Source organism: Phacochoerus africanus, chromosome 11 (assembly GCF_016906955.1).
Source record: "Phacochoerus africanus isolate WHEZ1 chromosome 11, ROS_Pafr_v1, whole genome shotgun sequence".
In the NCBI taxonomy this organism is placed as follows: Eukaryota; Metazoa; Chordata; class Mammalia; order Artiodactyla; family Suidae; genus Phacochoerus; species Phacochoerus africanus.
Genome location: NC_062554.1, coordinates 80047823 through 80070082, shown reverse-complemented (window position 1 = coordinate 80070082; position 22260 = coordinate 80047823). Strand labels below are relative to the sequence as shown.

Here is a 22260-nt window from a genome sequence, read left to right as displayed (position 1 = left end):
GACAGTGAAAGACAAACATATTTGTGGAATCCTAAAAAAGGATACAAATGAGCTTATCTGCAGAACAGAAACAGACTCACAAGCTTTGAGAAACATGGTTACCGAAGGGGACAGGTGGGGGTGGGGAGATGGACTGGGGGTTTGGGATTAACATATGCACATTGAGGTATTTGAAATGATTGGAAAACAGGGACCTTCTGTATAGCACAGAGAATGCTAGCCAATATCTGTGATAATCTATGTGGAAAAACAATCTGAAAGAGAATGGATTTATGTACATGTATATCTCAATCACTTTGTTGTACTTAAAAAATTATCACAAACTTGTAAATCAACTATACTTCAATAAAACAAGTAAATAATATAGAAAATTATTATTTATTAAGAATAAATAAGAAAATGAACAGGCAGGCCATAGATAAGGAGAATATGTTTGAAGAACATATATTTGTAAAAGGATTTAAATCCAGAATACATTAAACACTCCTATAACTCAATACTAAACATACAACTCAATTTTTTTTCAATTTAATTTTTATTTTATATTGGGATATACTTGATTTAAAATATTGTTAGGGGAGTTCCCCTTGTGGCTTAGTGGGTTATGAACCCTGAGCATGTGGGTTCAATCCCTAGCCTCGCTCAGTGGGTTAAGGATCTGGCATTGCCATGAGCTGTGATGTATGTCTCAGACAGCTCAGATCACACACTGTTGTGTCTGTTGCACAGACCAGCAGCTGCAGCTCCGATCTGACCTCTATCTAGCCTGGGAACTTAATATGTTGCAGGCATGGCCCTAAAAAAAGAAAAAATATATATATTGTGTTAGTTTCACATGCACTGCAAAGCAATTCAATTATACATATACACATATCCATTTTTTCAGATTCTTTTCCCATATACAGAATACTGAGTAGTTTCCTGTGCTTAGTAGGTCCTTATTATCTATTTCATATATAATAGTTTGTATATGTTAATCTCAAACTCCTAATTTATTCTTCCCTATCATCTTTCCCCTTTCACAACCATAAGTTTACTTTCTATGTTGTGAGTCTATTTCTGTTTTATAAATACATTCATTTGTATCTTCTTTTGGTTCTGCATATAAGTGGTACCATATATTTTTTTAAATGAGCAAAAGAATTAGTTCATAAAGGAAGGCATACAAACAATGAGCACCTGAAAATCCCATAGTAGAGTTCCCTCACACACTCATTAAAATGACTGTCATCAGAACTAAACATACCATTTGTCTGAAATTCTGTAAGAGCCAACTTATAGATGTGAACGAAAAAATTTTGCCTGCTATATCAGGTTAACACAGCTCTCAAGCCACTGCAGCACCTGAAGGGTGGACTCTGAGAAAACTCATTAAGGAGAGAAATGGGCTTCCTGCCCTGCTGCCAGGCCCTTGGGCCACAACAGTCACTTCCAACAGTGAACCCTAAGGGGACTCAAGATGGGAAGGAACTGGATACTGACCCTACAATAGCTCAGGTGCACATCAAAGGAATGACTTCAATGAGCCTAGACTCATGCATTTTCCCATACTTAGAAAAGAGCCAAATCCATTAACTTGAGAGTCCGGTTTTCTTTAACCCACAGTAATCTTTTGATGTTCTGACTGCCTGGTTTTTGTTACCAAACTCCTATATACAGATCCTGGCTCTTCTCTTAGCTCTTCCGAGCAGTATCTCAGAGATGAGAGGCTATGTCCTGAGCTTAAGTCCTTAGTTTTGGTAGGCTAAATAAAACTTAATTATCAACTTTCAGGTTGAGCTTTTTTTTTCAGTCAACATAGGGAAGAAAAGAGAAAAGCAGTTGGTTGTCTTTGAGAAGAGGTACTGATTAGGAAAGGGCACGGCTTTTTGGTAATGATGAAAATGTTCTATATCTTGATAGAAATGGGGGTTACATGAGTACCTGCATTCATTAAAACTCACCAATTTATCCACTTATCATTTATACATTTCATTGTACATTACACCCCTACCCATATCCCCCAAACTCAAACAACTAAGTAGATTTACTTTTTGCAGTGGTTTGGGTTGGCAATTCTGAAACTACTTTGCACATATTCTAAGCTTGAACAAACAAGTAAATATAGTGTCCTGAAACTTAAAAGAAAATTATTGGATAATTTATAAATAGATTTTAATAAATGGAAAAAAATTTCCATGAAAATATTCCAGCTTTTGTTTCATCATTAATTTAGAATTTCTTTTGGGAAGCTGAATTGTTGTTTCTCCATGTAGTTTACACATTCTGGATTTTAAAACATTAAAACAAAGCACAGGTGATTAAGTTTTTATGTAGGTACAGCCACTTTTTTAACTGGATTTTTGATTTTTTTGTTGACATCAAAATTACTAAAATTGTATTTCATCAAAATACCTATTTAAAAAAAACATATTGGCAAAGACTATACATTACAAAACTTTAAATAGTTACATTTGCTCTTTTTGTACTACTTGTGTTTGATAAAAAAATGAAAGAAAAATATCTTTGTCAATCAATTTTCTTTAAACCTTCTAGCATTATTCATATATTAGATATTGGTATTCTTAAAGAATTTTACTTCTAGTATTAAGCTGATTCAATTAAGTAGGACTTTTTGAAGTTAATATTAATTAAATGACCAGGTTTTCCAAAAACCTATAATAAACTTCCAATAGTAGATTTAATAAGGTAATTTGTTTTTTAAAAGATATCAAAAAGCTTAAAAGTCAACTATTAAACGAAGTGAAAATTTAAAAATATTTTCTCAAAATGGAGACATCATTATGTTAAACACTCCAGAATATGAAAGAAGTAAGTGTTCCTAATTACACTGAATTTTAATTTTAGCTAAATATTAGATGATGATATTATTTGGTATTCGTATCACAGTTCCTTGAAAAGTTGTTTCTATAAACTCTTTCTTATACAGTTACTTTAAAAATTAAGTAAATAGAAAAACTTTTTAAACGGTTAAAAAATCTAAGAAAATAAAGTTTCATGTCATAATTATATTCATTTATTTTTAGGGCTGTACTCACAGCATATGGAAGTTCCCAAGCTTGTTATCAAATAGGAGCTACAGCTGCAGGCCTACTCCACAGCCACAGCAATGCGAGATCCAAGTCACGTCTATGACCTACACCACAGCTGATGGCAGTGCCAGATCTTTAACCCACTGAGAGAGGCCAGGGATTGAAACTGCATCCTCATGGATACTAGGCAGGTTTGTTAACCGCTGAGCCACCAAGGGAACTCCTATTGCTTTGTTTAAATATCCAAATAATTTCTAATAATTCATCAATTTTCATTTAGAATGCCACACTTAAACCGTATCTTCATGGATACTAGTCGGGTCTATTACCCACTAAGCCAAGAAGGGAACTTCTATTCCTTTGTTTAAATGTCCAAATAATTCCTACTAATTCATCAATTTTGATTTAGAATGCCACGCTTATCTTCCCTTTAGATGTGAACTCTCTTAAAAGAATTAGGTAGCCTATTACTTCAGGTTACAAGTTATAGGAAGTTTATCCTTCTGAGACATCTTGATGTGCTACTTTGTCTTTTATATTACATCTATTTCAGATGAGATGTTTATTAAAATATATTTTATATTAAATATAAAAATTAGGAAGATTTAATATATGGCCAATGATTCCTTGTATGATGTGTGCAAGGCACTAATCACTATGAGGGGGCGTTCCTTGCTCAATGACTTGGAGCAAGAAACTGAGAGCTGTACAAGGATAAATAAAACAACAACAGGTGGTATTCAGTGACAATGCCCTCCTCTGTGGTGCCCTCTGAGTTGACTGGGGCCACAAGTGGTGCCTCTTCAACGACCGCTAGTGGTGGCAGGTCACGCCCGCCTTTGTAGTCAGAGATAACTGCGGTGGTTTGCCCCCATCACCTGTAGAACATGCAAGAAGCACCCTGTTCTGCTTAACCCACACAGGAGGTGCTGCAAAGGCTGCTCCTAGTTGTAGGGTCCTGGGAAGGGACAGTGATCAAGCATCTGGGCATTGCCCAGAGCATCTGGCAGTGGCAGGAGCAGGGCGGGTGTGTTCCCAGGGGAGTGAGAGTAACAATGGCTGGTGCTCGGTTACAGTGGTGCTGGGAAAACTGGACAGCTGCATGTAAATCAATGAAACTGGAACACACCCTGACACCATGCACAAAAATAAACTCAAAATGGCTTAAAGACTTAAATGTAAGACAAGACACCATCAAACTCCTAGAAGAGAACATAGGAAAAATTCTCTGACATCAATATTACAAACGTTTTCTCAGGTCAGTCTCCCAAGGCAACAGAAATAAAAGCAAAAATAAACTAATGGGATCTAATCAAACTGACAAGCTTCTGCATAGCAAAGGAAACCATAAAAAAAAAAAAAGACAAGTTACAGATTGGGAGAAAATAGTTTCAAACGATGTAATTGATAAGGGCTTAATCTCTAAAATATTCAAACAACTTATATAACTCAACAGCAAAAAAGCCAACAACCCAAGTGAAAAATGGGCAAAAGAACAGAATAGACATTTCTCCAAAGAAGATATACAGATGGAGGCACATGAAAAAATGCTCAACATCACTGATTTTTAGAGAAATGCAAATCAAAACTACTATGAGATACCACCTCACACCAGTCAGAATGGCCATCATTCATAAGTCCACAAATAACAAATGCTAGAGAGGGTGTGGAGAAAAGGGAACCCCCCTATACTGTTGGTGGGAATGTAAACTGGTATAACAGTATTGAGGTACCACAGAAAACTAAATACAGAACTACCATCTGACCCAGCAATCCCATTCTTGGGCATATATCCAGACAAAAGTTTCCTTGAAAAAGATAAATGTACTCCTATCTTCACTGCAGCACTATTCTCAATAGCCAAGACATGGAAACAACCTCAATGTCCATCGACAGATGATTAGATTAAGAAGATGTTGTATATATACATAATGGAATACTATTCAGTCATAAATAAGAACAAAATAATGCCATTTGCAGCAACATGGATGCAACTAGAGTCTCTCATACTAAGGGTAGTAGGTCAGAAGGAGAAAGACAGTATCATATGATATCACTTATATCTGGAATCTAATATACAGCACAAATGAACCTTTCCGCAGGAAAAAAATCTCATGGACTTGGAGAACAGACTTGTTGTTGCCAAGGGGGAGGGAGTGGGATGGACTGGAAATCTGGGGTTAACAGATGCAAACAATTGCCTTTGGAATGGGTAAGCAATGAGATCCCACTGTATAGCACTGGGAACTATATCTAGTCACTTCCGATGGAGCATAATGGAGGATAATGTGAGAAAAAGAATGCATATATGTATGTATGACTGAGTCTCTTTACTGTACTGAAAACTGACAGAACACTGTAAACCAGCTTTAATGGAAAAAATAAAAATCATTTAAAAAAATAAAAAACTTGAAGAAGAGGCATACCACACAGGACATCAGGGTGACATGAGGGGATATACTTTGCCACATATAACTGAAAGAAACATCAGAAATTCAAGCTTTGGAAACAATCCTTAAAAATACAGCAATTTGTACTATGCTAATCACTGACTCAGGGTTACAAGACAAGACAAAACAAAACCTAAAAACCTATCCTTGAGATTGTTAGAAGAAGTACGGGATAGAAACAAATGATTATTCAGAAATGTCTCTCTGCAGTAAATATTTTTGACAATTTGAATTTTTTTTTTTTTTTTTTTTTGTCTTTGGGCCGCTCCTGCGGCATATGGAGGTTCCCAGGCTAGGGGTCTAATTGGAGCTGTAGCCACTGGCCTACGTCAGAGCCACAGCAACGCAGGATCCGAGCCGCGTCTGCAACCTACACCACAGCTCAAGGCAACGCCGGATCGTTAACCCACTGAGCAAGGGCAGGGACGGAACCAGCAACCTCCTGGTTCCTAGTCGGATTCGTTAACCACTGCGCCATGACGGGAACTCCGACAATTTGAAATTTAATAAGAAGACACATCATTTAAAATTTCTATTTGTTTCTAAGTTTTAATTTTTTTTTCTTTTTATGGCCACACCTGTGGCATATAGAAGTTTCCAGGCTAGGAGTCGAACTGGGGCTCAGCTGAGGCCTCACTGAGTGAGGCCAGGGATCAAACCCGCATCCTCACAGAAACAACACAGGATCCTTAACCTACTGAGCCACAATGGGAACTCCCTAAATTTTAATTTATAAGTATCCAAATAACATACATTTGTACCATCACTTTATAATCATATGACATTCCTACACGAATAGGCAAATTTTATCATTAAGATTGTTTATTATGTCATCAACTGCATAAGAAACAGTAAACTAGGAAGTGCACAACCAAAATAACTTGTTCTATCTGTTTTTGGCAATCTATCAAATGAAGTCTTAATTGTCCTTAAAAGAAATAAAACTAGGTTTCATTTTTTTAATTTAAAACAAGCCACTTAAAGTGATCTTATGTTCTATGAATATAGTAACTAAAGTTACAATTAAGCCTTTCTCTCTTTGTCTATTCAAATTTGAGAGAAAACACCCCTTCAACTATGACCCAAGCAATTTATAAGCCTCTATACTAGTTAAAACAAAAGGCAATTAAAAATTTAAAAATCTGAATTACCAAAGAGACCAATATTTAAAATAAAATCTGATAAATATGAATTCTTGATGGTGCTCCTAATAATTTATGATACCATCAAAATTGGTTTGGAGGGAGGCACTGAGAAGCTAATGTTTAAAATGTGAAATAAATAAAAGTTCTAACAACATTGTTAACAGACCAAACAAACATCCTAATCTTGTAACCAAAATGGTTAAATACTTACATAATTTGCCATACACTCAAATGAGAGGGGAATATGCAAGCATTTAATGGTAATGCCTTGGCTATAAAATAAAATAGCTTCACAGATCATTTCCTACCCTTAATGTTTCTAAGTAGCGCCACAATACAAAATAAAATTAAAGATGCTATTTAAGTGGACCAATGGAGTCTAAGGCTCTTAGTTTTAGGAAAACTTCTGTCTCTCCTATCTCCCATAAAGTACCAAAGGATGTCACATTGAGTTTACACAGTTAAGATAAAAAGTGAGGCCTAAAAGTTTAGTTTAATTTTTAATTTGACAGTTTGATGAAGACTTGTAGAGAACAAAGGCCCACCTAACTCTAAAGTCTATCTCTTGAAAATTAAATATGTTCAAGAAATCACTTCATTTCCATTTTCATATACATGCATCAACTAATCTTGAATCTGTGATTCCTACTTCTTTATCAAATACACAGAAAAAACTCATCTGCTATTCTTTAGTGACATAAAAGTAATCCTCCTTTATTAAGCCTCAAACATTTTTGTCAAATACTTATAGAGACTGACAAATTTATTCTAAGAATAAGTTATAGTAGTAAATTTTCTAATTAATTCAGCAAAGAATAATCAGTCATGACTTATGTGGCATAGTCATTCATTTATCAAGCATTTACTGAGTATTAAATGTCCCAGGAACTGTGGAAGCAAAATCACGTAAGATATCACAAAGGGCTCAAACGTACCTCCAACAAAGAACATCTATACAGAGAGATAAATGCCCCAAAGACCTTAAAATTCCAAGATGGTTTCAATTTGGCCTTTGGCGTCTAATTGTACTAAATAACATAAAGGAATATATATTCAATTGTAATTTCATGGATAAATTTAAAGTAAGTTTAAAAAGTCGATGGCAGAAAAGGAAGCAATATTTTTTAAAAAACCCCTAAGATACCATAAACCATAAACCAAGGTCTCTTTAAGACCTTGATAATTTTCCTATTTCCCATTTTGAATGGAAATAGTTTAGTCTAATCATTTTAGAAAACATGTTTCAACAAATTCAAGTTTTTGTAGCCCACACTGCAGGAATAATTATGTACAAAAACAGGAAATGTACATTCTCTGAAAGATAAAGCATAAGCATTTATTATTACTATAACATATTTACCAATTGGAACCCACAGTTCAGAGCCCACATATATGCGTTCTTTGAATTATCAAATAATACTGCTGCCCTACTATTTTATAAAGAAAAGAATGTACTCTCACCCAGGAATTATACACAAAGCCTTTAGTAATGGAACACAGTATGATTCTGATCATGTACAGCAGAGGCAAAAACCAAGGCTCAGAAATGCTAAATTACTTGCCAGAGGCCTGACAAAAACTGAGGAAAAACAGAGAATAACAGTTGCAACACACTACTATAGTTAACTGATAAATAGAATGTAATTTTGCAGTGATATGAAAAATTATACATATAAATTAACATATACACATATACAAATAACTGAAAAAGCAAGGAAAACAATAAGAATTTTTTATATAGCCTGAATTACATAGAGAAGTGTGGTTTCAAATCAACGCTGCCAAACAGCTGATTCTAGTGAGTCATGTACATTAATTCAAAGAAACTTGAGGAAATTCAATAAAAGATTATTAAATTATGACTTAAGAAGTTTAATTTTGTAAGAGAATATAATAGACATACATAATAAGTATAATGTATCTCTGGCCAAGCACTGAAATATATCTTTAGGGAAAATGAAATCTAATTTAAAATGCCTTAAAATTAAAGTTTAAAAAAAAAATAGCATGTGTACATAATAGTTAAGATGCAAATTAATCATAAAAGTAAGGGCTTTAGGGAGGGTATTAGCAAACAATGATGGTGCCAATTACAAAATAAATGAGATGTTTGGGGAAAAAGCAGATATTAGCTTATAAAATTACCTTTTTAAATACATGAAATTCTATATAAAATAAAGTTCTTCTTTAATCCAAGAGTTTAAACACAATGTGTACTTACACATACAAACATATATGTATATATGTATGTATACACATATATATAAATATATATATTTTTTAAAAATCGCAATATAACCAAAAAACATTGTATGGCACTACTTTATATCCAGCTTATTTTGTCCTCAGAAACATTAATATATAATATTTAGAAAACACTTAATTCCCTCTTCATTACCTCTTCAAAACCTTTGCAGAAAATCTGTGATGTTACCTTCTTAACAAGGCAAAACCAATGAAGATGTTGTATATCCATCATTTCTAGAGTCACAAAAATATCTTTACCTCCACAAGACTTTCACAAAAATCCCAGACACTGGCAATGTGATAATATTGTAATTAAGAATAAATATTTCATTAGAGAAACTAGTTAAATAAATGATAGAAAATGCTAATAATAATTAAAAATCTTGTCAAGGATCAAAGAAAGATGATACCTATTTTTTAAAAAACAACTACAATAAATGTCTTGGAGATGCCCTTATAATAAAATGGTTTTTAAAATAAAAATTGTATTTATTTCCTATGGTCCTTCTCAAATACATGGCCAAATAAATAAAATAAATAAATAAACTGGCAAAAATACATAGGTCCTATAGCAAAAGGGCCTAAATCAACCTACCATCTTAAAAAAATTACACATTAAATGTTTAGATAGGTTCAAGTATGTATAAAGAGGGTAACTAGCTCTCTTAATTTTTTAACTACTGTTTCAAAATGATCATGTCCCACAATGCTGCCCTCAACTCCAAAGAAATTTTATTCTGTACTCAATTTTTGTTCATTAATAAGACTTTTTATGATTTTTTTAATTTTTATTGTCTTACTGTTTTATGCACTCCATTATACTAAAGGCTTGGGATTTCTTTTTTAACATATACTAGAAAATTATATTGCAAACAGAATTATTCATGCATATATTTTGATATTAGAACTAATTTGGCTTAAATGATTTTTAACCTCTAGGAGAGCTCTCCCGACATTCTACGCAAACTACTTCAAAAAAGAGTGGGCTAATATTACAAACTTTCTCAACTTTGTTGAAGTGTTTTGTAAATTCTTCACCAGGATTTTACTTTCTCATTATCTTCTTAAATGATAGTATAAAAATCTCACTGCATTTAAAACAACGTATCTTTGAGGAATTAAAACAAATTATATTTTAATGGCAAATAAATTACATTATTTTGGAAGCAAATATTTAAAATCTTATAGCAAGACTAATACACATTTTATCAACTTACTCTTTTTGAAACATTTAATTTTTGTGCCCTAAATAAATGTATTAGGGCTTTATCAAAAGAATTTTTGAAAGAAATCAGAAAGGGTTCCTGTAATATACTAAAATATTCTTTCTGTCACTGTCCTCTGAAAGAGTGATACTTCATTTAAATGAAGTCTCCTTTTGTTTACCCACCCACTCCTTCCTCTCATCCAGGGCTTTGAAAAATTTCTTCATCTTAGCAAGAGAAGCAAATGGCTAAAATTAGTAGCCTCTGTACCCTCAGGAACAGCCACTGTGCCACATCAGCTGAGATTTCTAATTAGCATTTGTCTCAATTTTTTAAAAGTACCAAAACAAAACAAAGAAACAAAGAAGAAAACAAAACAAAAAACAAAAATTTTCTATCTAGGCCATCTTTTCACCTTTCTTTATTTCATGAGAGAAGCATTTAACACATTGTTTTGAAAAATGGTAAGGAAGTACTAACAAAGCTCTTGTCAGTAAAAAGCAATGTCTTATCATTATTGCTAATAAATTTTAACTTCCATAATATGCTAAGAGAACTGGTAGTTTTATTGTTTGATGAGATAAAACATAATAATCTTAGCTCAAAGTTTTTGGATCAAATTATTTTTGTGGCCCCTATATTCAGAGCACTGCTACCTTCTTTTGTCAAGGGAAAATTAATTCTCTTGTGTTCAAAATCCCAGATTATCACTCTTAATTATAATTTAATTCCAGAGAAGAACCATGCATGGTAGGTTAATAAGTGGATGAAATCTGTTTCTAAAGTACTGCATCCATTAAATAAGATTTTTAAAAAGGTCTTATACTGTGATTTTTTTTTCTCATTATATCTGTGATGAGAAAATGATGCAGATGGAACTTTAATCCCCTAAAGACAAAGTCTCAGCATTCAACTTACCTGACAAGATTTTCATTGTCTCCAGTTCCCTTGCAAGTTGCACATTCAGTTCGTAAATCTTCAGCCTTGGGTTTCTTTTGTAATACAGACTGCCTTTGTCTTCTCTCTCTAGGAACTCTTTCCTACCATACAAGAGATAACAAAGCAAACATAAAATCAGGGCATGAGGAAAACATATTATTTTAAAAGAGAAAGTTTCTCAAAGTTTAGATTGTGTACAATATGCTTAACTTATTCCAACCTCATGTTTTTCTTCCTCAGGAATGAAGCTTCGTTTTCGTCCTCTGGTTCTCTAAAAAAAGAAAAAAATCCACAAAAATATGAAATGTTTTACTAATAATAGAAATAAATTTTCTCTGTTAAATGTTACTGCTTAAATTAAACACTTGGAAAATCAGTATTTCTAATTAATACTGTACTGTTTTATTGCACATTGTTATAACTTATGTCACAGGAAATAAAAACATGACAAATACACTCTACAGTGACAAGGCTTTACTTCTATTTATTGGGGGTATAGTTGATTTACAATGTTGTAATAGCTTCAGGTTTATAGCAAATTGCATCAGTTATACATATACGTGAACCCATTCTTTTTTTTCCCATATAGGTTATCACAGAACATTAAGTAGACCTCCCTTTGCTACACAGTAAGTCCTTGTTAGTTACCTATTTTACATATAGTAGTGCGTATGTGTTAACCCACCCTTCCAGTTTATGCCTCCATAGTTTCCCCTTTGGAAAGCCCAAATTTAATTTCAAAATCTTTTGAGTTTGTTTCTGTTTCATAAATAAGTTCTTTTCTATCACTTTTATTAGATTCCACATATAAGTGATATCATATGATATTTACCTTTCTCTGTTCAGCTTACTTCACTTAATATAATAACCTCTAGGTCTATCCATGTTGGTGCAAATGGCATTATTTCATTCTTTTTTATGGCTGAATAATATTTCATTGTAATATATGTACCACATGTTCTTTATCTAGTCCTCTGTCAATGGCCATTTAGGTTATTTCCATGTCTTAGCTACGGCAAACAGTGTTGAAATGAACATTTGGGTGCATGTTTCTTTTCCTATTATGTTTTTCTCTGGATATATGCTAGGTCAGAGTACTTCCATATTTATTTTTTTAAGGAACCTCCATACTGTTTCTGCACTGTGGTTGTACCAATTAACATTCCCAACAAGAGAACTAAAGGAATTAAGCTTCCAGACTTCAGACTATACTACAAAGCTACAGTCATCAAAACAGTACAGTATTGGTACAAAAACAGAAACATAGGTCAGTACAACAGCATAGAAAACCAAGAGAAACTCACACATGTATGTTCATCTAATCTATGACAAAGGAGACAAGAATATACAATGAAAAAAAAGACAGTTTCTTCAATAGGTAGTGCTGGGAAAACTGGACAGCTACATGTAAAAAAATGAAAATAGAATATTTTCTAACACCATACACAAAAATAAGCTCAAAATGGATTAAGGACCTAAATGTAAGGCTGGATACTATAAAACTGCTAAAGGAAAACATAGGCAGAACACTCTTTGACATAAATCACAGCAATATCTTTTTTGATTCACCTAAGGAAAATAAAGACAAAAATAAATAAATGGAACCTAATTAAACTTAAAAGCTTCTGCACAGCAAAGGAAACTATTTAAAAAAAAAAAAAAGGCAACCTACAGAATAGGAAAAATTCTCTGCAAATGAAGTAACCAACAAGGGATTCATCTCCAAAATACATAAATATCTCACACAACTTTATATCAAAAAGAAAAAAAGAAAAGAAAACACCCCAACCAAAAAATGGACAGATCTAAACAGACATTTCTACAAAGATGGCCAAAAAACACATGAAAAGATGCTTGATGGTGCTTTACTTTTAAATAAAACAAGTATCTTTAAGTTCTATAAAATTAGGCTAAAGATTTTTTAATACTTCATCTCATACATGTCACACAGTAATGATTTATTGAGAGCATATAAATTTTCATGAGTTATCATATATGCCTTATAAGAGCTGAAATGCTAAACCTGGACTCACACTACATCTACTGTCTGCCTGTGTGTAGCTCTGTGTGTTTAGTGTGTATGTATGCACTCACACATACATGTTTTTGTAACAAAATCAATTTTTGACAACCTTAAAAAAAAGTGGGAGGAAAAGGTTTCAGATGTCTCCAAATCCTAGTTAAAATAAAGCTAAATATGATATAGATGACTCAAACTTATTTAGTTAAAGTTAATGTCCTATATTTCAGAACACATTTACCATTTGGAAGATAACATCCATGTTTAAAAGTAATATAAGTACAACAGTTCTTGTAGCCATTGTGTTCAAAATCTCTAATGTACACAGCCTCTCAAGACATAAACCCCATGTGAACATCATTGCTCTTTAGAGAGACTGAAAGAGAAAGGAGATATCACTCCCCAAAATTACTTTTTCTGACTACTGAGATAAAGGAATATTCCCAAGTTAGAGGAGGTACCAAATAATTCTAAACAGAATCACTGTCAAGCATAAATACATTGATGTTTTTCTAATTTACTGTCATTTCAATTCTCTACAATACTAAGCCACTTTTTATTTAATACCATGGTTAACTGAACACTCTTTATAATCTGCCCCAGATAAGCAAGAGTTTCCTAAATTAGTCATTCAAAGTAAATAAATGTATAGACTATGCATTCATTTACATGTATACTGCCAATCAGTATGTTTTAATTACATTACGGAAGAAATTAGGAAAAAAAGGTTTTAAATTCAGGCCCTATGTCTACTCTTATTTCCAAAGAACTTGTGCCTTGCTCTTCAAAATATCAATCATGGCTCATAAGCACTGGCATCTCCTGGGAGTTTGTTAGAACTGTAGAATCTCATGCTCTCTGCAACATACTGAATTAGAATCTAGAATCTGCCTTTTAGCAAGATCCCAAGTAAGTCACACACACAATAAGATTGACAGCATCAGAACAGAAGAGCCCTTTATATTGAAAACACTTATCTAAATTCTAGCCCTTTGTATATTCATCCTTCCATTCTGTGACATTCCTTTGCTTTATGTTTCAATTTCTGTCCCCTAACACAATTTATGCCAAAGCCGGTAACGACCATGTTATTTCATCTTTCTAGACCCAGTTAAACTTAATACAGTATGTTATATGTTACATAAAACCTCAATAAATTTGTTTTAATATAATAAATCATAAATGGTTAGGTTTAAACTCATAAATGAGAATGCTAAATAATACACATGATAAAATAATTGACAAAAAAGGTTAAACTAGTAATTCCTGTCATGGCTCAGCAAAAGCAAACCTGACTAGCATCCATGAGGATACAGGTTCGATCCCTGGCCTCATTCAGTGGGTTACGGAGTTGAGAGTTGTAGTGTTACATTGCAGACACAGCTCAGATTCCATGCTGCTGTGGCTATGGCATAGGCCAGCAGCTGCAGCTCCAATTCAACCCCTAGCCTCCATATGCCACAGGTGCAGCCCTAAAAAGACCAAAAGAAAAAAAAAGTTAAGCTATTCTTAACTCTTCTCTACTAATCTATATTTCAATTTGCATAACTTATGCATATAGCACTTCATTAAGGTGATAAAATTAATAACCAATGTCAAAGGTAAAATATTCAAATTATTCATTTTAGTTGCTATAAACATCTAAGAATGCTCAAAAGGTCCTCACACATTTCCAAATTTCTCTTCATTCAACTCATATTTTCGGTAATGAAATAGCAAATAAGTCATCTATTAACTCAATAATCTGAACACTCAATTTTTTTGAAGTATTTATGTGAAAGCTCCACATTCATGTTTTCAATTCTTAAGAAGATATACAATTATTTACCATTTCTGATTAATACTTTAAATCTCTGAACATCTGGTATGATTGCATCAATTGTAAGTTATTCATACCTACTAGCATCATAAAGCATAACGCCATACAATGATCCTATTACATAGTGGCACAGTTACATTTCTCTAAAGTTATAAATTCCCTTTTATTATATTTATCTCAGTGCTATTTTTAAAGTGAATAAGTGTATTTATAATTATCTAAAATAGTCATTTTAAATTAAATGCATATATTACCAAAATATAATCATTAATGTATTCTTGCAGTAGTTTTAAATATTATAAGCAACATAAACAATTTCCAGCCAGAAAAAGAGCTGTTACAAACAATGTGAAATTATACCATCTTAAGCTCTGAGAAAGCCATCAAGGAACTGACTTAATCACAGAACTCATAACTGACAGAGGTCAACCTCAAACCCAGGTCTCTCCTCTCTCAAGTTAGTGATTTTTTTTTTTGTATGACAAATTCAAGATTAATAATTTAATCCTAAATGAGATGAGCAAAATTACAATAAGAAAGCAAATCTCTTATTTTCATTTCACTTGAATATTTAAATAAACTGTAACTGTGTGATGCCTACATGAAAAATTCTTACATTTTGAAATAAGTAAATGAAAAATTATACTCAGTGGAGACCTCAGTACTTCAAAATGAAACTATATTCTACCCAAATTTGCTACCCTATACGTACAAATGACCAAAATGATCCACAACCAAAGTAAATTATAGCAAGCTTCTTTAGCATTTATCACACAATTAATATTTCCAAAAATTAAAAATTAGAGTATTTAATTCAAATATAACTCTTCACAATACCAAATGCCCACTGAGAGCTGTGGGGTTTTTTTTTTTCCCCTAGTTTTAATGAAGTGGCAGAAACTGTAACCACTGTAGCTCATAACTACCTACAATCCTAACAGACACCATACCTTAAACATAGTATACTTGAGTTAATCAGAAAACTTAAAGGGAATTTAAAAAGGGGGAGAAGTGATGGAAAAAAAAAAAAAGAAAAAGCAACAGGCAAAAAAAATCAAAACATGTTTGGTTCAAACAACAAATTTCAATAATCAAAGAGCTTGCCTGATCTTAGATGTACAGAAGTATTCATAACCAGGTGGTCATTTCCTGATAAACATTGAGGCTGACACTATTTTAGAAACAACATAAATAAAGCAGGAGGCAGAAAACAGCATGTGGAAGAAGGAAAAATTCCATTTAAAAAGTGTGTGCTTTAGAATTTATCACATATATATAATCTAAACTTTCAAATGCAAAAAATAATAATAATAATAATCGACTGAGGGTTATTTCCAAACCTGCCTGTGTTTTCAATTATTAAACTATTGAAAGTAAATGAAAGTTTGAAAATTACTCCAAATCTTGACTCATCCATATTTTTCTGTTTGCTTGTTTTCTGTTTTTTTATTTTTTTTATTTTTAGGGCCACACTTGCAGCATATGGAAGTTCCCAGGCTAGGGGTCTAATTGGAGCTGAGCCTACGCCACAGCCACAGCAACATCAGAGCCGAGCCATCTGCAAAGTACACCACAGCTCACAGCAACGCCATATTCCCGACCTACTGAGCAAGGGGTCTAGAAAACATGTAACAAATTTTAATTAATTCTTTATAGCTGGGGTTATTTTAATTAGTAATTAAGTCAGAAGCATGATGATTTTCCCAAGGCTAGAATGATACATTTAACAAATGAACTAAATTTAAAACTAGAAGACAGTTTCTCAACCTCTTTAATATCACTAAGATTAATTTCACATATTCATTTGTGCACTATTCTGTCTAAATCTCTAAATTCAATACATCTTTTGGATGACAAATCAACATTTATACAAGTGACAATAAATAAGCCATATGTGTTTAGATGAAACATAAAGAATGTCTTCCTCTGTAATTTACATATAAAAAGAAAAATGCTTATTCATGAGTAAAATTCCAAATTTAGTGTTAATTAGGACAGTTAAGTCAAACTGTGAAGACCTCTGTCAAGCTAAAATATCTTCAGACTTATGTTTAGGAATAAATGTCAGAGCTATCTGGCAGTCATTCAAAATGCTTCAATATAATACATATGTGTATATAATACATACGTATTTCAATATAAATACATATATTTCTTAAAAAATAAGTATGTTTTTCAATAATAAAACATACTTAAACAATAATATATTAAAGCTCATAAAATATTCAAATGAAAAATGTTACATATATAAACAAGGTGTGAACAAAGCACCATCTGTTTTTGTTGGCTATCAACATACAACAGACAGAATGGTGACCATAAAAATGAGTGTTTTTCCTTCTTGTCAATTGGTCTTAGAGTTTATTTTTATCTAACCTAATTTAATTTATATTAACAGGGTTAGGAAAATAGCTGGAAGAATAAAAAGAAGATCATGACCAATTTCACTTAACATTATAACCATAAGCCTAAAAATATAATACATTTCACATAATAAATGCTATAAAACTCATTTCATAGATAATTTTCAAAATAAGTAAAATCCTGAATCTCTGACTACTCCTTGTTCTCTTTATTTCATATCCCCGGAAATAAAATAAAAACAATGAATTTTGAAGAGGTAAAAAGTAAAGCAGGAGCCTCTGGGTTCTGAGTAAGATTACTTGAGCTAAGTACCCACAGTGGATTTCTGAGCCAAAATGAGTTAAGTATGATTTAGATTATTCCCCAAGTTTTTGTCAGTTTCTTCTAAGCATCTATGACAGATAGAGGTTACATAATCTGTTTAGCACCTCAGAGGTCAACTCAGATCTGGTAATAAATTTAATAACTCTGATATCAGAAGTCCCCATACATAACCCCTTTTTTCTAGAACTGTAATAATTTAATCAAAATAGTGAGTATAAAGATAACAAATAAATTAAGACATGGGCACAAGGAATGCCTGTTAATCTTCAGCCATTTCAATAGGCTAGATACAAATGTTCCTTTATTTCTACTAAACTAGCATCTAAAAAATTACATACATATCTAAAATACATTCCAGATTCTCAAATTCTCACTTAAGCTTTAACTTTGTTAAAGAGGATATTACTTTGCATATGTGTAAAACTATTTTAAAAAACAAATGTAATGAAAGCAGACTCTAGTATTTGATTACCTCTCAAATTAAGACTGCAACTTATAACAAATTACTGATTTACAATATTAAGTAAAATGGAAAACAGGTTAACAATGTGTTTATTTCAAAAATAATATCTATAAGAAAAGGCGCATCCTGAAAAACAATATGGTTTAAGTCAAAACTGCTAAAAAGTATGTTGACTTACTATTGCATTTATTTTCCCCAAAAAAAGGAGATACATAAGACAGTATAAAAATGTATGAGCCAGAAAAGAAGATCTGACAACTTCAAAGAGAGCAGGAGATGATGTACTATGTGTAAAAGACTATGGAAAGATAGTCCCAACAAGTCCTTTGGCACTTGTGTAAAAGATGAAAAGTCACTTAGATGACACAGAGTGTAAAGAAAATGAAAAGAAAATCTGAAGGCTTTCAAGTTACATTAAAGTTATTAGAAAATACACCAAAAAGTACAAACATCAATTTTAAAGTAACTTCAAAAGGAACATGAGTAAGCTAATTTATACTTTCCTCAAAAGTAATTTTCTTGCCTAAAAGCAGTGAAAAGTTTCCACATAAAAAATAATGCAGAGAAAAGATCTAAATAACAAGGTATTTAAGTAGAAGTATCCCAGGCTGCATTTAGAGTAATTCTCTAGTTTCATCAGTGAAATAGGATGAATATGCAAGGAGAAAGAAATTAATTACCTAATAAAAGACTGGAAAAAAGATTTTTCCAAAGCACACTGGCTTCAGATGTAGAGCCACAGTAGAAGAGGGAAAGAACTCATTTGTGAAATACACACTAAGTACCTACTGTGGTATTAGTAACCATATAGTGGTGAACAGTATACCTATCCACTTGGAGTTCAGGTCCATAAGTCTATGTATACCAAACAATTAAATGGATAATTAGTATAAATATGGTTAAGTGCAACTAAGGTGAAGGATAAAAATAAAGTCATACACTGCTCAGATCTTTCAAAATCTCACTCTAAGTTAAACTGTTCTTAAATTTTAGAGTGAATCATATCTCAATACCCTTAGGAGGTAAGAGAATACATCTACTGAATTAATGTGGGAAAAAATCTACTGATACTGACATTAGGGGATTCCCAAAGAAAAAGCCCCCAATTATAAAGTCACCCTATAGGAAAAACAATGGGTTTATCAGCCCTATACAGACTTAATTACCTTTTTTAAAACAAAATGTAAGTGGACATCCAAAGATTTCTAGGTATCTGAAAGCTTCAACATGAAAGAGATTAAGTATCAATAGAAATAAAGAACCTAGAGGCAACACAAACAATTTAGGATACAGGAAAAAACTTTAAACTGTTTATAATTAATATTCCTAAAGATATGAAAGAAATCTTTACAATTATGAAATAAGAACATTTGCTATAAAAAGAAACAATGAAAGTATGTACTCATCCCAACTCAGAAAGAGAAAATCCTAAGAGTTTAAAAAAAGTTACATTGGAATTCTCGTTGTGGCTCAGCAGGTTAAAAAACCAGCATGGTGTCAATAAGGATGTAGGTTTGATAACTGGCCTCAATTAGTGGGTTAAGGATCCCGTGTTGCCACAAGTTACAGCTCAGATTCTGCACTGCTGTGGCTGTGGCATAGGCTGACAGCTCTAGTTAGACCCCCAGCCCAGGAACTTCCATATGCTGCAGGTGCAGCCCTTAAAAAAAAGAGAAAGAAGAAAAAAAAGTTACAAACACAGAAAGCAATACTGGAAGCAAGGTGTTAGTCAAGTGATTTAAAAAAAAAAAAATTGTGGTATTTTATATACAGTCAAGTAAGTAATGGAGTATTTAAAAAATTTAAAAATTTTACACGAGATCTCAAAAAATTTACTTCTCGTTACATTTAATTTTATTTAATAAGTCAGTGAAAGATTTGCCGCATCAAGATAAGGGACTAAAAGCAAAAAAAAAAAAAAAAAATGAATACAAGCAACAGGAAATTCCACCTATCAAAAGTTAAAAGGAATTCCTAGAATGATGATGAAACAAAGTTCAAGGATAACATAAAAAAGCAATTCAGGAGTTCCCGACGTGGTGCAGTGGTTAACGAATCCCACTAGGAACCATGAGGTTGCGGGTTCCGTCCCTGCCCTTGCTCAGTGGGTTAACGATCCGGTGTTGCTGTGAGCTGTGGTGTAGGTTGCAGACATGGCTTGGATCTCCCGTTGCTGTGGCTCTGGCGTAGGCTGGTGGCTACAGCTCCAATTTGACCCCTAGCCTGGGAACCTCCATATGCTGTGGTAGCGGCCCAAGAAATAGCAAAAAAGACAAAAAAAGAAAAAAAAAAAGCAATTCACATTAGAGCTGGATGAGAGGGGGCTCAGAAAATATCAAAGAAACTATCTGACACAGTCTAACCATATGGAAAACTGTAGAAGAGAAATATATTACAAGTAGTTTAAGGTTAGTCTCAGATTCAAAGAAACTAAACAAATGAAAAAAACAATGAAGAGCAAAATTTTTTTTTTATATAACTGCTTTTTAGGGCTGCACCCAAAACATATGGAAGGTCCCAGGGTAGGGGTCCAATCCAGGCTATAGCTGTCAGCCTAGAACACAGCCACACAGCTACGCTGGATCTAAGCCGCATCTGCGACCTACACCGCAGCTCATGGCAACACCGATCCTTAACTTACTGAGCAAGGCCAGGAACAACCTGCATCCTCATGGATACCAGGTGGTACTCAGATTCGTTTCAGCTGAGCCACGACGGGAATTCCCACAAACAGTTTATTTTTAAAACTATTAAGTTCCTTTCTTTAAAAATAAACAATGTCAGAGTTCTCTTGTGGTGCAGTGAGTAAAGGATCCAGCATTATCACTGTAGCGGTTCTAGCCACTGATGTGGCAGAGGTTCAGTCCTTGGCCCAGGAACTTTTGTATGCCCCAAGTGCAGCAAAAAAAAAAAAAAAGAAAAAGAAAAAGAAACTGAATGAATAAGAATCCTCGAAATTTAATTACTGAGGTAGTCTGATTGCATACTTTCCTTTAGCATGCACTTCACCCCTGCCAGCTTTAGAACAGTGATAGGGTAAAAAATGAGCTATTGTTTAAAAGCTCATAAAGTGTTCAGAAAGCACATTTCTGTTATTATTAAACAATATTTTATCTTTGGGAAGTTACTATCACCAAAAAAGTCAGTATAATATTGGCTAAGTAAAATAATCAAATGTCACTATGTAAATGAAGCAAAAGGAAAATTTTTAAAAAATCTTTCAAGTAAGTCATCCTGTGGTGATGATACACATCTGGTGCCCCACTTGACGACAGGTGTCTCCTGGAACTATTCATACAATTTTTTCAGAAGACGACAATGATTATAATAAAAGCAACTGCCAGAAAGGAAAAAAGTAAAGGTTACCAACAAATGTCATCTTTAAAAATAAAATAAAAATGCTAAAGTCTAATTACAAAGTGTACATTTCAGATGATTTGAATATTAATGTGTATATTTCAACTTTCCCATAAACAGTCTTAGGGATTAAAAAAATAAGACAATTGTGAAATTTAGAGACTTTGATTCAAGAAAAGATGGTAGATCATCTAATTTATTTTAATAAATGAGCATACTGAGTACAAATATGATAAATTATTTATCCAAGGCCACATAAGGGTTATTGGCAGAGTATGGACTAGGATTCTATAACTATAACATGTGCTAGTCCAGCTTCTTTGTACCACACACAAAACTATCTTACAGGTTTTGATGATATTTAAAACACTCAAGAATTTGATTTTGTACCATTTATCTTTTAAAGAGACTAATGCTAGAGTTCCCATTATGGTTTAGTGGTAACGACGCTGACTAGTATCCATGAGTTTGAGGGTTTGATCCCTGGCCCCACTCAGTGGGTTAAGGATCTGGCGGTGCCATGAGCTGCAGTGTAGGTTGCAGACAGAGCTCAGATCTGACAGTGGTATGAATGTGGTGTAGGCTGGCAGCTGAAGCCCCAATCTGACCCCTAGCCTGGGAACCATATGCCACGGATACAGTCTTAAATTGGGAAAAAAAAAAAAAAAAAAGACAGAAAGACTAATGCTACAAAGGAATTGTCCTGGAGAGAAAAATATTACTTTTTTGATAGTTATTTTCTCAAGTATAATTAAAAGTCACAACCATACACAAGACACTACTAAATATGTTATTTAAATTTAAAAAAATCTCTTAAATCAATCAATACACTAATGATCAGAATTTCCTTAATACAGAGATAATCTAAAGAGAAATGAGCTATTCTAAGAAAATG

General features: G+C 33.0%; 1 protein-coding gene across 4 annotated transcripts in view; it reads right to left on the bottom strand.

Moving 5' to 3' along the window:
• Window positions 1–22260, bottom strand: part of PHF14 (PHD finger protein 14) — a 131243-nt gene that overhangs the window by 37316 nt on the left and 71667 nt on the right. For all 4 annotated transcript variants that reach the window (XR_007130697.1, XM_047752232.1, XM_047752233.1 and 1 more), the window contains exons 15-16: window positions 11239–11289; window positions 10998–11119 (exon numbers count right to left, since the gene is read on the bottom strand). Coding sequence is in view for 3 of the 4 variants with exons in the window: in XM_047752232.1 (XP_047608188.1) it covers window positions 10998–11119; window positions 11239–11289 (173 nt within the window). In the remaining variant the exon portion in view is untranslated. The remainder of the gene's footprint in view (window positions 1–10997; window positions 11120–11238; window positions 11290–22260) is intronic.